A 15,173-nucleotide genomic window follows, 5' to 3' on the forward strand; every position below is an offset into this window, starting at 1 on the left:
GTGAAAGAGAAGAGGAAGGGATCCCTGCTTAATCAGTGAGTGGTGAGGGGGCAGGGGAAGCCAGCAGACCCTACTGTAGCTACAAGACTCTGCTGGAGCTCTGGCCGGGGAGCAGAGGGGAGAGACCAACCCTGCTGTGGAGCTGAGAGCTTCACCCAGCCCAAAGAACATGCCGGGATGCTGAGGAACTCACCAAGGGGTCTGGGACAGACATTGCATAAGCTGGTTTGAGCCAAATCAGTTAAGTCTGATACTACATTCAACCAGGTGTATCTCTAACCAGTTTCAGCCATTTTCAAACTGGTTTATGTGCACTGAACATCTGTTTTGTTACAGGTTTAAACCAGTTTCTGATCACTTAAACTGGTTTATGTGTAATGTCTGTCCATAGCCTTAAGGGTTCCCAAGAGGCAGGTAAAGCAAGATTAGCCCTGTCCTTTGAAAAATGCTTTGTGATTTCTAGAGGCAAGGGGCTTGTCTGTTTATAGCTGACTCTAGCATGATTGATGAATACCTGGTTCAAACATGAGTGGAGACATAAAATCTTTATGGGTGAGGAGGGTGAGCCTGGTGTCTCATTCCCCATTACAGAGGCTTGCTTTTGTGGAGTTGCCCTCAAAGTGAAACCCAACTGAAAATTCTGAATATTGTCTGGTTTGAAGTCACCCAAATCCCTTAAACTGAACAGCAGCTTTATGGGAACCACATCCCAAACTTAATGTAGCAGGACAAAGCAAACCATGTTCTCCCCCCTTTATGAGGTTTCATTATGAGAGAGTTTCACACAGCTGTGGCTCTAATCTTGTTCCCATGTCATGCCATGAAATGTCCCATGCTATGAAAAAGCAAGTCAGGTCCCTTTCTGAAATTTATGTTGGTTGTCAGGATGCTACATATTTAACAACATGAACTCAACCTATAGTAAAAGTATTACTGCCAAAGCTTACGCAAAACCATAAAATAACTGCTATCGGTGACTTCCACATTTACTTTGTGTTTTATTTCTCTTGCATAATGTTCTCCAGAAGTTGTCTTCTCTGTTGCATGAAAACTACCCAGTGATGTCATGAAACCTTTTCTCAGTAAAAAGCAGCCAATGAAGACTGGGTTATAATATCCTTTTTGTGGTGTTTAGCAGCTTAATAAAAAAATGTGTTTAATGAGCATATCAAAGTCCAGCTATTAGGGCTTTTAACTCTTGAGAATTACTTTTGGTGTAAAGATGCATTGTCACAGACCTCATCCCCTTGAACAAAAGATGTGGCTCTGCATGGAAATACTGGGTCGTGGTGTGGCAAATTTTACATAGTTATACCAACAAAAGCTTCAGTATAGATACAATTATATAGTCCTAACTGAGTTCTGTTCAGAAAACTGGTTCAAACTATACCAGCCAAAAAAACCTTTTCTTTTTTGGCTTTATAAGCTTCATTATCATAGCTCTTGTCAGGCCTTTTCTGATTATCTTGGTGATACAAACTGGTTGTTTTTTTTGTGAGGCGGGGAGTTGTTTTTTTGCTTTTTTTTGCCACGGAATAACTTATTTTGGTGGTTGACAAGGATAGAGTGGGAAGTTTGAGCAAGGGTCAGGTGCTAGAACAAAGGACAGTGTGGTCTCCATACGTCAATGGAGACGTATTTATTTATTTATTTGTGGTGGGCTGGGTGAAAGCAGCTTTCCATTTTGCTCTCCAGGGTGGCAGATAGCTGCAAGAGCCCATAAGGAAGTCAGAAATAACACTTACAGTACTTTCTGCTCTGCTCTCACTCTCCTTTGGGGAGGCAGTAAATTATTTTCCAATCTCCTCCCTTCTCCTACATAATTTGGCAATCTCAAAAAGGAGCACAGTGGAGCTTTCACTCTCTCCCTCTCCCACCTTCTGCCATGAACGGGGCAGGGAATAGTAGGCCCAGGCTTTTCCCTGAGAAGGGCTGTTTTAAAAGAGTAAGAAAGAGAGCTTCCTCCCTGTTATTTTCCCTCTCAGCCAGATAATGGTTTCAACAGTCCAGCCCTACACGGTTTTCATATCAGAATATTTTGGATTCTAGACACGAGGGCAGCATTCAGAGCTCAGTTCCTCCATATTAGCATCTCAACATGTTCCCTTAATGACAAAGAAACCAAATTGCTCCTGCAGAGTTGCATGGCAGGAGGTCAGTAAAGGGAAAGCATGTATGCCCTTCACTTTATTGTGTCTCTGTGTAGCTATTGAATAGCAATAGAAAATATGCTGGAAAGGATGACAGCTGGACTATTTTCTTGGCATGTTCCTTAATCACAAGGGGAATCTTTTTCCTTAAGCGTGGTTTGCAAATGTGTCCTTGGTGTTGGGATGAAATCTTGGCCACATTGAAGTCAATGGAAAAATGCCCTTGGACATAAAAGGGACCAAGATTTCACCCCTGAGGTTTAAACTTAAATCTTTACATCCCACTGAATCAGGAAACCTACAAAACAAATTGTAGAGCGGATCCTAGTAGTAACATTTTGACCCAAAAATGGGGGAGGAAATTTTTAAACAACTTCTGCATCTTATGTAGGAGTGACTTAAACTCTGTCCCTCTGGGTTTCCTATACAATTCACCTGTCAAACAGAAGGCATATCTTTACCACTAAAATATTCTTATCTTGTATATGGATGACTGAGTCACCACACTCATACCTCAAGAGGGCATGAGCCAAGAGGAACATCTTTCTCCTCTGACTGTCTCAAATGTCTGAGTGCTTTTCAGAAAGCATTATGCAGTACAGAAGTTGTGATGTACCAGTCACAAAGAGTTTCAGAATTTTAGTTTAGTTCAGAAGTTGAAGGGACAAATCTTAATAACTCCTCCAGGGGTATAAATGCCAGTGTTGTCAATCCCAGATGTTGAGCTATTCTGAGTCAGACCTCCAGTTCCAGAAAAAAGTATGAGATTTGGCTTAGAAGTAATGGGATTATTTTAAAAAAATGAGCTGATTGTATTCTGAGGCTTTTAGGTGTCAAGCCTTCAAGCGTTTCTTTGAAAACACTAGGGCTGGAAGCTTGCTTAAAAAGAAATGCAAATCCGGATTCTGTCACAATCTGATGACTTCAGAAATTGGGGCTTTAGGAAGAACAGCAACTATTGCAATAAAATTGTAAGAGTTGCAACAGTACGACTGAGAGCAATTCTGCTGTAATCATGGGCAGCAGGGGCTACATGGAATTGATTTGTAAGTCAGTTGTGTCACTTCAGATTTATATTGCTATCAATGCAAGCTGACTTTGGCTCCAGGTGTTTCTCTGAACATTTTGAGTCTGCAAATCTGGGCAGTAAATCTAACACTAACTGGCTTGCTTAGGACATATTTGATATGTTGATGTACAATGTCAGCATTTTAGAGAATTGGAGGGATGATAGCACTTCAGAGGAAATCCAGACCCAGACACGAGGCATCTTTGTAGATCTGAACAAAGAGGGCCTTCCTGGTTCTAACACCAGTATCCAACCCAACTTCCCACACAGTCTCAATTTCACCTCAGCGAAACACGAGTCCCACTGTATGCTCCAATCTCAGAATTCAGGATCTGGTTAGAACACATGTTTATACCATTATAACCAGTCTTTACGTCTTCGTTAAAAACAAGTAGAAATGATAAGCAAATGGTGGCTGTGTGCAGTTTGTGTATTCACTCCGGATCTTAATTTTACAAAGCCAGTGTAACTTAACAGTGTTAATGTTGCCTGTTCAGACCCTCAGACTCTGGTGGCATTTCCAGTTTCAGCTGCATTTTCACTTCCACCCAACTTATCCAAACAGCCTTGAAAAGGTGCAGTTTCAGATGCCAATTCTGCCCAAGCAATAGCTTGCTCTTCTGTATGTGTTACACTGATTTCATGGTACAAAAAGCTGAAGTGTTTCCTACTTTTCCATGCTGCTTTGATCATATATTTGTTCCCACGCAAGAGACTTTCCATAAGGATAGAGCTGGGTGAGATGTGCTGGGGACATTAAAAGTACAGATCACAGCTGTGATCCATTCAAAGCCATAATAATAACCACACACACACACACACACACACACACACACACACACACACACACACACACTGTCTTCCATGGCATATTTTCTATGTGACCTGAAAACCAGTATAGAGAGTGCTCTCAGAATAAAGTTCAGTGAAAATTCTCTAAGCTTGAGGGCAAAGGAAAAGACTATATTTGGTGATTTTTTTTCTGCTGTGTCGATCTTCTCTGGGTGCTCAATCACAGACAACAGCACACCAGTCCTAGTAACCACCCCTAGAGCACTTAACAACAGGGCTGGATTTAAGTAATATGAAGCCCTGAGAAGGCAAACTTAAGAGCTCCTAAATCTCACGCTACTTCTTATGATACTGGATGGGCTACTACTGTATTAAATGACTGAGAAGATTAGGTTCAATATATGCCATTGTGCTTTTTCCATCAGTGCATCCACACTTGATATCAGTACTGATTTTTGAATAAGCCATAAGCAAGCAACTTCATAACTTCTGATTGGTTTGCAGGGAAGTAAGATTACATCTTCACGATTGAATTAATACTAAATCTGCAGAACATGCATGGAAAACAGAGCTGTTGGCTCCTTCCACATGTCCCACAAACTAAAGTCAAAGGCATAAATATAGGAATGCAAGCTTAAAATGAGGGGAAAAAACCTAAATCCTCCCATTCTGGGGTCAAGGAATGACAAATGTTTAACTGGCAAATTAACTGACAAGGCTTATAATAATGTGTATTTATTTCTTTTGATGGATTGAGTTGTGCTAATAACTCTTACTAAAACTTAGCTGTTTGAATCCAGCCTGCAAGAAAGCCCCATGGGTTCTGTGAATTCTCAGCCTGCTAATGTCTGCAGTTTCAGGAGCTCGTGGAACTCTGTCTGTCTTTCCATATGGGTAGGAAGGGAATCTATAGTCATGGAAAGATTACATTATATGAAAGACTTTTGGAACTCATGACCTAGCAAATTGAAACCAAGTTGTTATATATTTGCAGTCAGATTTTTTCAATACAACATCATATACAGAAATAAGAACCAGGGAGGCTATGGTGCTGCCATGCAGATGGAGTGAGTCAAATATACTGTGCCAGGCACTGGCACCTTTAAATGCTGTGCTACTCCACACAGGCTGCCTCATAAATTGGTTGCTTCAGGTGGATTAATTAGCATTGCTGAGTATCAGCAACTGTTAGTCTGTCCCATGCATGGCATGATAAATTTGCTGTGTAGACACAGCCTGTGTTAGCTCACTTCACTGATTTATGGGCTTACATTTGGAGAGAGGAGTAGGGCATTATATTTACCAGTAGGCATTGTATGTAGGTAGTCAGTCATACTAGTTTCTAGTTCTGTAGGGTTTGTATCTAGCTTCTGCTAAAAATGTTATTTTGATTCCCTTATTCAAGGGCAGGCAGGACAGGGAAATCATGGCAGGAGATTGAATTAATCTTATCAAGACTTCACTTGCTACAGAATCAAAATTACCCTGTTTTTTGTGCTCCATTACCCTTTGCTGCATTAAGCATGTTAAAGTGCAAAGGATGGAAGTCCATCACACTTGGCATATTCCTTCCTGTTTTCCTATCAGGAGGGTGTAATCCAGCAGGAGATTTAGGAATGGGTAAAATCTCCCCAGAGAATATAGGATCTGTAAGGAAAGTGCTTGTAGATGGCAGGCAAATGAAATGTCCATCTGTTTTGTGAAGATGCGGAAAAAATAGCCATGCATTCCCTTGGAGTCCAGTTTAATTGGCAGCAGTGTCTTTTAGTTGTAAAAGATGTGCATAATGATAGTAACAGTGGAAACATCTGATTCACAACCCCAGAAATGGATGTTTATCTAGATCTTGGTAATGGGACTATCCAATACTTACGATCAAAACATCATACCCAAAGCTTTGGGGTGGGTAAATTGTCCAGATGCTAGCTCTGCAATATAACCCTTTCTTGATATTAACAAGGACCAACGTGGTATTTCTGCAACACAAGATACAAACACTCATTCAAGAATGCCCCCTGTCAACTCTGTACTGACAAGTACTACACGTATACAGATGAGAGGCTATTTAGATTTCACTACATAATTTCTCAAGGACTTGGAATAGGTCTGATGCACTGTTTCTTAAGATCTGCTGCAAGTGATTAGTGCTGGTATAAAGGGAATGTGAAATGCTTCTGTTTTGATGCTAGGCAGCTGGCACTCATTTTGCACTGATATACATTATTTTGTGGTTTTAGCCTTCGGATTAAAAAGCCAGTTCTCATTCCTCTTAAATCAACACAACAAGTGACATTCCTTTACAATCATCACATAACTCCTACCCAGCCTCTGGATACTTATACAACAGTAATGAAGTAAACAGGCTAGGGCTTCCTTCACCTCACTCCAAAATTACAATGTGTCATTGACTTCTGGTCCAGTGCATGGAAATGAAAACAACATTTTAGTTTCAAAGTTTGAGTTGCATCTACCATGGGAATGGATGAATTAAAAAGAGGGGCTAGAAGCTTCTACAGCCACCAATATTTGCTTACTGTTCACACTATTTGCATGTACGCTGCATTTACACTGTGTCATTCCAAGATAGGAAGTCCCTACACTGATCAACCAAAAAGGCTATATTAATAACCTAGCCCCCCAAAAGAGCAGGAGACTGAGTTTGACATGGCTGTTTTCTATTTTTACCAGACTTTGGCAGGCCATTAGCATTCTGTTTAAAGTGAGTCAAAAGTCACAGTGAACAGAAATTGTTGTGTTTTTTTTTCACTCATTGCTACACTAACTTAATAAAGCGCTTTCTGGGCTTGGTTTTCTCTTATCTTTTACACTGAAAATAAATGGGAAAGCAATGGCTATGCTGAGGTGAGAGTCATTAGAAAAAGGAGACAGTTAATGGCCATCTGGGCACAGGGCTCACTCCAGGTTCTTTTGCAATTGAACACTGCATAGAAAGACTGATCTGCTTTCTTCTGCACAAAAGTTGGGGAGATCCATTTGGTTAAGGATTAAATCTGTCTAATAGCAAACGTGATCTGAAATGTTTTAACTGTACTAGGAACATCAATGTAGAATAATGCTCAGTGCCCTAGGGATAACTGCTGCGCGGTTGGATGTATAGCTGTTGGAAAACGAAGGACAAAATTCTCTATGCTCAGCAGAGCTGTCAAGGCATCAGTTATAGACCTCTGGTCCTCAATCCTAGTGAATCTCTGAACAGCCTTAGCTGCTTTAAGTTGCATCCGGTGGCTCTGTTTTTGAAGGGATCCTTTATTAGCTAGCTACTGCTCCCTCTGCCACACCTTCCATTTTTTCCTGGACTGCAGTGTGCCCCCTTCCCTCATCAACTCAGTTCAGAGAGTGAGGATTGGTGTTATAGCAGGAAGAAATTACTTTGTGCTTGAGGGGGGACTGCATTCAGCAGAAGAGGAGTAAGAGAAAGAAAGCCATCGATCATTTTGCACTATTCTGGCAAGACTTTGATTCTCTTTCTCTCATGCACAAATTTATCAAGAGAGTTCCCCTTCACTATATGCAGCTCAGAAATCTTTTCTTAGTTTTCTAGGGTTCAGTTTCAACATGTATCCAGAAGATGATAGAATCAGACGCTCTGAAGATGCAGAAGGTATGGACAGCTAAATGTGCCATACAAAATTAAAGGGGGAGGGCACATACTGTGTCAGCTAATCCACAGGAGCTGTTTCATGCCTGCTCCTATCCCATAGTAAATGGATGGTACATTGATACAGCTTACCTGTGGTTTAGCTTCCACTTATCAAAGGATGGACAGACATACAACAGTTAAAGCAGATTAGCTGATGCATGTAAACATTTCTCCCTTTTAACCACATATAAATTGTTCATCTTGTCCATACTTTCAGATCCATTTTTAGGCTCTCCTGAAACTTGTAAAGTAGAGGAACTGCTTGTTGCCATAGTTAATGAGGAGGGAAAGACTAGTGCACTGAAGTTAGGATTCACTGTCAAACTTCTTAAGTGGTTGGAAGTGTTAAATTCTGCAGGTTTGGTTGGGCAAAGAATGGACATGACAGGCAGACAAAATTTGGGGGTTAAATTGACCCTCACAAACCTCAGTTATGATGTGAGATATTTTGTCTTGGTTTAATGCATTTCTCTAGTAGCATTGGTGTATGTGATCTTGCAGAATGATCTTGACAAATACTTGTTTGCTGGGAAACCTTACGAATTGCATAATCTGCCCCAATTTCTCTTCCAGTCTGAACATGTTTATGTTTTCTTGGAAGAGAAAGGAAGCACCTCTCAGTGCTAAAAGGCCTATTTATTAAAACTTGTCTGTAACAACCAAAACAAGCAAATCATGTTTTCTGGGAAGTTATGCTTGTGTTCAGGATGTGTTGTCCAAACTAGTTACTGACTTTGGGATTCTTTGCTCATGTTATTGAAGTGGCCAATAATCTGGGAGCATAATAATAATACTAATAATAATACTAAGAATAATAACCTTTCCCTTGGAAACATGCTAGGGATTTTTTTTGTGTGATGGTGGACTATAACAGAAATAGGTCCTATCAGCTTTACTGTTACTCACAGATTCCCAGAGCAACCATTATTTTGGCAGTCTAGAATAATTCCATATCCAGAATATTATTTTAATTTCCAAGAAACAAGAACCTCTGGGCTGGGGAGAATCTTGTTACAATGGCTAGTTTCCACGGTCATTCAGAAAGAAACCTTATAAACAACTCTCTGTCAGCATCTTTGGGGGCCTACACATATTTGATAATTATGGGCCCCCAGCTCAGTAAATCCCTTGAGCATGTGCTGAGTCCAGTTTAGACTATTTAACATTAAGTACCTACTTACGTTTTGATCTGAATTGAGGACATTATGGGCGTGTTCACACAAGTGCGCATGTGCTCTTTGCTGTGCCTCAAAGGCTTTTGAGGTGCTGCAAAATGCACCCTGTGTACCCCATGCAAAATGCACCCTATGCACATGATTTGATTCTCCATGCTGCATATTTTCAGGAAAATCCTGGTATAAAAAAAAAAAAAGCACGCCAGAAAGAAGTGGCATGGTGCACATGGCAGCAGCATGTGCTGCCCAAAACCAGAGCCTGACTGGCCAGAGCCATGCCCCAGCTGCCAGCTAGGCCCTGCACATGCAGAATGCCGTCACTGCAGCCCCAGGAGGCCCCCAGGACCCCAGGGAAGGCTGCTGGGGTCAGCTCAGGTACTGGCCACAGCCTCCTCTACCTCATCTAGGGCAATTTGCCCCCCACCAGGGCATGTGTGCAGAGGGATTCCCCAGGGATAGCTAGCGGGGGCTCAACTATGTGCCGCTGCTGGTTGGCCCTGGGGAAACGTAGCGCATGCTTGTCTGGATGTGCCCTATCAGTCTATTCATCTTTCAAATCGAGGCCTGTGTTGCTTTCTCTTCTGCTTTCATACTCTCTCTTTTTTTATCAAAGCTGTTATTTGAATAATGGTTGGAAAACTTTTTTGTTACAATTAAATTTATAGGTGAAATGCATTTTCCGGGAGAGAGCCAACCCGAGACCTATCCACTATTTAAGCCCTGGAGCACATTCTAGCAATGCTTTTAGTTGTTTGGCTGAAGTGTGATGTAAATAGTGAATAGATAATATGTTGGGCCTTTGAACAGGGGTCAGTTTTACTCTGTATGAGATTTTTTAGCATTGTTATTCGTAAGGGAGGCTACAGATAATGGCAGAACGTGTCATATATCTGTGTAAAAGACACCAATATTTATTTGCAGCTGGTCCAAAACAGTAAAAGAAATCAATGACTTAAAAACATTAACAATTTTTTAAAAAAATATTTCAAAGCAACTTTTTTAAAACAAAAAGTTCTGCTGTTCTATAGCTGGACAAGAAAACTGGGTAAAAGCATGACTTTTATTTTGGGGAGTTTCTGTGGATGTTTGAATAGTTGATGAAATTTAAAAAATCATTAACATCTCTCATTACATGGAAGTCATTCAGATTAATTTTTCTGCTCTTTGTAGAATAAATTTCCTTTTAGTATGTCTGTTCACTGTATACTCTCCTTCCATGGCAAAACGTCTGGGTTCAGCCAAAGACTGGAAATATATAGTAAAATGCATGGAAAATATTCTGTGATCAATAAGGGGACACACAGCTGTCCTTCCTCATGAAGAACTAAATAGCAACTAGTTGACTCGAACTCCTATCTTGATCTAAAAGTGCCGCTTTTACCTGGTTGAGCTAACAAATACTTTCTAGTTTAAAAAGCCGAATGGGGTTTATGACATGCACAGTCCATGTTCCACATGGGAAAAAAGATAGATGGCAGGTATCTGCACAAGGCAACTCATTTAATATATACAGCAGTGATGACAAATGTTCAGTATTTTTCCGAAATAATGACTATTTAACCCCAAGATGGAAACTAGACATCAGTTTCCAAGTACAATGACCAGAAAATGTGGTTACGGGCAGGGATCCTGGTTTTCTCTGTTTAAAAATCTCAACCTCCCCTCGCAGATTCTCTAATTAAAAAACCCCAAATCCACGTTTTCCACGATTAAAATGAAACACCACTATCTATATAGGTATCAGTTGAACACAATGTTTTATTGATATATTTACAAATTTAAAGCAGTTTGGAAGCCTACCAGTACCTCAATCACTATAATAAAATAAATTCTAAATACCAATACATTTCGGCATTTGATTTTGGGTTTTTTATCATGGAAAACCAGAGCTCCCCCTGCCCCCTTCGTTTACCAGGATGTGGGTCCAGCTGCAGCTGTTCCCCACCACCTCCCACCCCCCGTTACTATGTGGACTGAACAGCCCTGATATGCCAGTGCCCTGCCCATGCCATTGCCCCTCACTCCCAATGTACAGCCCCCAGTCCTGCCGGTGCCTCTCACTCCACACCCATAGCTGCCCCCCACCCCGGCTGCCAGGGCTACAGGGCCAGGGACCCAGGTCCTCAGCCCCTGCTCCCCCCAGCAGTGTCCGAGCCCCAGCTGCCATCTGTGGGAGGTGGTGGCTGCTGCGGCTGAAGTGGAGCATGGAGCCTGGATCCCCCTCCCCCACAGGCAGCGGGCTGCCCGCTGTTGGCTCGGGGCTCCCTGCCCTTCTGCCTTCCCCCTGGCATGGCAGGGAAGGGCAGAGCAGGGTGGGGATGGTTGGTGCCACCGCTGGAAACCACACGCTGCCATGGTGAGGTGCTCCTTGCCTGCCCAGTAGCAGCAGGGGGCACAACTCTGCGCCGCCACACCCACTGCTGCCATGGCAGTGCAGGACTCCCAGTGGTGGCACTGAGCCTCCTCACCCTGCTCTTCCCTGCCATGCCAGGTTCTGCTGGGCCCCAGGGGGCGGGCAGTAGGAAGGGGAGTCCTGAGCCTGCAGCAGGCAGTCTGCATCCGCCCCTGGTTATCTGGGGAGCACGTGTCCCCCCTTCCCCCCAGGAGTGTGTGCAGTGGTGGGGAGCCAGCCCCCCTGCCAACCCCCAGAAGAACTGGCTGCAGCGCCATCCTGCTCCCTGCTCGGGCCCTATGGCCATGCATTCTTACCTTGGCCCTGGCCCCCAAATCCCTGGCCCCGCACACTGCCCCAGGTGGGCAGTGCCTCCAGCCCTGTCCGACTTCCTCCCTCCCTCACTATGGGGGCCGTAATCCGTCCCACTCCAGACTAACCTACAGGTTGCTCCAGGAGCTGCTCTTCATGTGCCTGGCTGCTACGTGCCTGTGTGTGCATGTATATGCATGTAACACCCCCTGCCTGATTGCCCTCCTCCCATTCCCCCCAGCCCCTTGCAGGCTGGAACTCTGCTAGCCTGCAAGGGGAAACCTGCTGTTCCCTGCTTTTCTCCATGAAAGGAAAAAAACCTGTGGTTTTCTCCTTAAAATGAGAAAATCTGTGTTTTCCTGCGTTTTCCTGCGGTGAACAAAAAAACAGGATCCCTGGTTATGAGAGTGATTTTTCTAAAAATCTAATCTTCCCTCCTTTGATATTGTGAACCAAAAATAAAGGGGCCCACCTGAATGTAGAAGTTTGGCTCAGAGAAGGGAAAGTCTACTGCAACCCAGGAGGGATGTAATAAACCAACTACATTTAACCTTGTACTGGTAATCAATGGAGCTGAGGACAGTTGTGAATATCTGATATGCAGTTAGTTCTGCTTATGGTCTAAAAAAATACAGCATAGAGAGAGTTTGTATTAATGGATATCAGGGAGAAAGCCCTTCTTGGGCTATTATAGCTTTTTACTGCTGCCATTTTTTCTGATGAAGCTGCTGGTGCTGATTGCTGTCAGAAATAACATGCTTGTACTAGATGAGCCCCTGGTTTGATCTAGTTTCTGTAGTTCTGTGCCCTGTTGTTGGCCACATACAAATTGTAGCTGTGGTCTGTGGGTTTCATAGATCCCAGGAGACATCATATCCTGAATTGCTGGCTGCTTTCTTTTATGGAAGAATTTTTAAAGTAAATAATGAATATATCATATTCATGGGAACAATTGCATTTTTATTAAGTTATTAATTAAGGAGTGGGCTGTCAGGTCAGTGTGCCTGCCATATGCACATCTGCATATTCTCTCCCATCATATACAGCTGGATCTCACTGTTGTTATAACTGTGTCCTTGTCACCCTCTCAACTCCCAACTGGGTTTCCTTTGGAAGTGAAAGCAGAGTCAAAGTGTCATTTCTCAATCAGTGTGTTCCCTGTTGCTGGTTATAGTTCAACAAAGAAAGATAGCGTTGCCTACAAAATAGAGCCTTCTAATTTCTAGTTCTGCCACTGATCTGGAGGGTAACCTTTGGCAAGTCATTTCTCCCTCAGTACCTCCGTTTCCCTATCTGTCAAATAGAGAGCATAATACTGTTTGTCTTTGGAAAATGCTTTGATATCTGCTGATAGAGGTGCAATGCAAGACTTTGCTTTTTCTCCTTAAGCTACTTAAGTGGGAAACATCCTTACAGTTCACTAGCAGCTTCTGTTAAGTTTCTAGGCACTCTCTATGCAGGTCAATTAAAGATCTTTAGAAACTGCTTATAGATTTCATGGGGACTTAGGACTGGAAGGGATCTCCAGGGCCATCAAGTACAGTGCTCTCCTATTACAGGCAAGCAAATTGTATCATCACGTTTATATAGTTACAGTTCATGGGGCTTGATCCATTGCTCACTGAAGTAGAGGGGAACTTAATGGATTAGTCCCATGATACAATAATATCTTAAGGATGTTCAGAAGTTCCTGAGGGAATCAAGTATCCAGTTCCTTCAGGAACATTCAGAAACATCAGCCAGAAAGTGAGCCGCTGACTGATTCTCCTTTTGTATTTGATCTGATCCCTGAAGTGGTGATTCCCTTTGCATATCAAATCCCAATCCATTATCTCCTGAGTATTCCTGTTATTTAGCTGAGCAGTCTGGTGCTACATCCCTAGGGAGAAAGTAATTTCCCCTAAGTCACTTCATGTCAACACTTGCAGCTGCTTGCCTTAGGACTCCGCAGAGCCGACATATCTGCCTTCCTAATTGAGCAGATATGTGGAACCTGCCCTTGGGAACAGTTAGATACCATCCATATGACTGTTCAACACCATGCACACTAAGATGCTGTCTTTCACCAGGAGAGCAGAGGTTTTGTGAGTTACTTGTTGTCAGAGCAACCAAACAGCCTTGAATTTTATTTTCCTGTGCTTTATTTTTTTTTCAGTTGATTATCTACAGTGTCTCGCTGGCTTTGCCTTAATGCTCCACATCTTTTCCATTCCAGGTTCTTTCTTTCCTGCAATCAAGCCCCCGGACACAGTTTTTAAAATAACATTTTGGCTTGGATATTTAAACAGCTGCATCAATCCCATCATCTACCCGTGCTCAAGTCAAGAGTTTAAAAAAGCATTCCAGAACATCCTAAGAGTTCAGTGCCCCTTGAGGAAGCAATCTACTAAGAAGCAATCCTTTGGCTTTAACCTCAATCATCCAAGTAGCCCGGCCATGGAAAGTGGCAAGGACGTGGTCCGTATCCCTGTCGGCTCTGGGGAAACCTTCTATAAGATTTCCAAATCCGATGGGGTCTGCGAGTGGAAGATGTTCTCCACCATGCAAAGCATGTCTGCAAAAAGTGCAATTTCTAAGGACCAGTCAAGCTGCACAGTTGCCAAAGTAAAGAGCAAAGGGTTCTTAAGGGCATGCTGCTGTACTGGCACATCAGGGAATACTGTCCGGGAGAACCGTAAAGTGCCCACCATTAAAATACACACCATCTCCCTCAGTGAGAATGGGGAGGAGGTCTAAAGAAGGGATTGAGAGCTCTAGCAGGAAGGGTCATGGAGGAATCTTGATGTGATTTTTCAGCTCTGGCAACCTGGTAGCACTGCTGGTGGGAGGTTGCTTTTCTTAATAGGAATTCAGGGTAGGGGTTGCAGTATGGCGATCACAGAGGTCGACAGCTTAACTTTGAAAAGCAGCTCGAGATGTGTGGGGAACTGAAGTTAACTTCAGTGGGTGGTGGGTCTGATCCAAAGTCCAGTGAAGTCACTGGCAATCTTACAATTGAGTTCAATGGGCATTGCAGACACGATAGTCATCTGGCCACTTGGAATGATTATAGCAATGTTTCCTTGCTGCTCAATGGCCTTATTTTTTCACTGTAACTTTTTATTTTACAGCTCCAACCCTTCTGGTTTTGAAGCTCAATGAAAACAGAGGGGGGGGGAGTCCCAATGAGTACCATAAAATATTGTAGTGATTTTTGGCATGGATGCTTTCAAAGGGCTCTAATTTTAGAGCCATTTTATGATCTCTTTTTATTTATTTATTTATTTTTAGGCTGAACTTGTTGATTCAGTGCAGTTCAAGCTGAGGGCCTGGGGAAGGGAAAGCTTTGCACAGAATGTTACATATCTTGGAGTGTCCTTCAACAGGGGTATTCAGTAGGGATGTGTGATGGCTTTTCAACTGTTTTGTGCCTCTGTTCAGTTCCAGTCCCAATCCTGTGAGGTACTGAGCATCCCAGGCTATTGAAGAAAACAGGGAGTTGACAACACACTGGGTCATGTCCGCCACTGGTGCAGATCTGTGTAGCACCATTCACTTCACTGTCAATGGAGTGATGGTGAGCAATACCAGTGGAGGGTGTAGCTTCCTGCCATGGATAGCATTCCCTGGCCTGACCTCAACG

General features: G+C 42.9%; 1 protein-coding gene across 1 annotated transcript; it reads left to right on the forward strand.

The window, feature by feature from the left end:
• The first annotated feature begins 7,587 nt into the window (after positions 1 to 7,587).
• Positions 7,588 to 14,435, forward strand: LOC102381567 (alpha-1A adrenergic receptor-like). Its single transcript, XM_014522171.2, has 3 exons — positions 7,588 to 7,633; positions 7,890 to 8,030; positions 13,767 to 14,435. The coding sequence occupies exons 1-3, from the start codon at positions 7,588 to 7,590 to the stop codon at positions 14,285 to 14,287; spliced, it is 708 nt and encodes a 235-aa protein (XP_014377657.1). The 3' UTR covers positions 14,288 to 14,435.
• The last annotated feature ends 738 nt before the right edge of the window (positions 14,436 to 15,173 follow it).

This window comes from Alligator sinensis, unplaced genomic scaffold, assembly GCF_000455745.1.
Source record: "Alligator sinensis unplaced genomic scaffold, ASM45574v1 scaffold685_2, whole genome shotgun sequence".
Lineage (NCBI taxonomy): Eukaryota > Metazoa > Chordata > Crocodylia > Alligatoridae > Alligator > Alligator sinensis.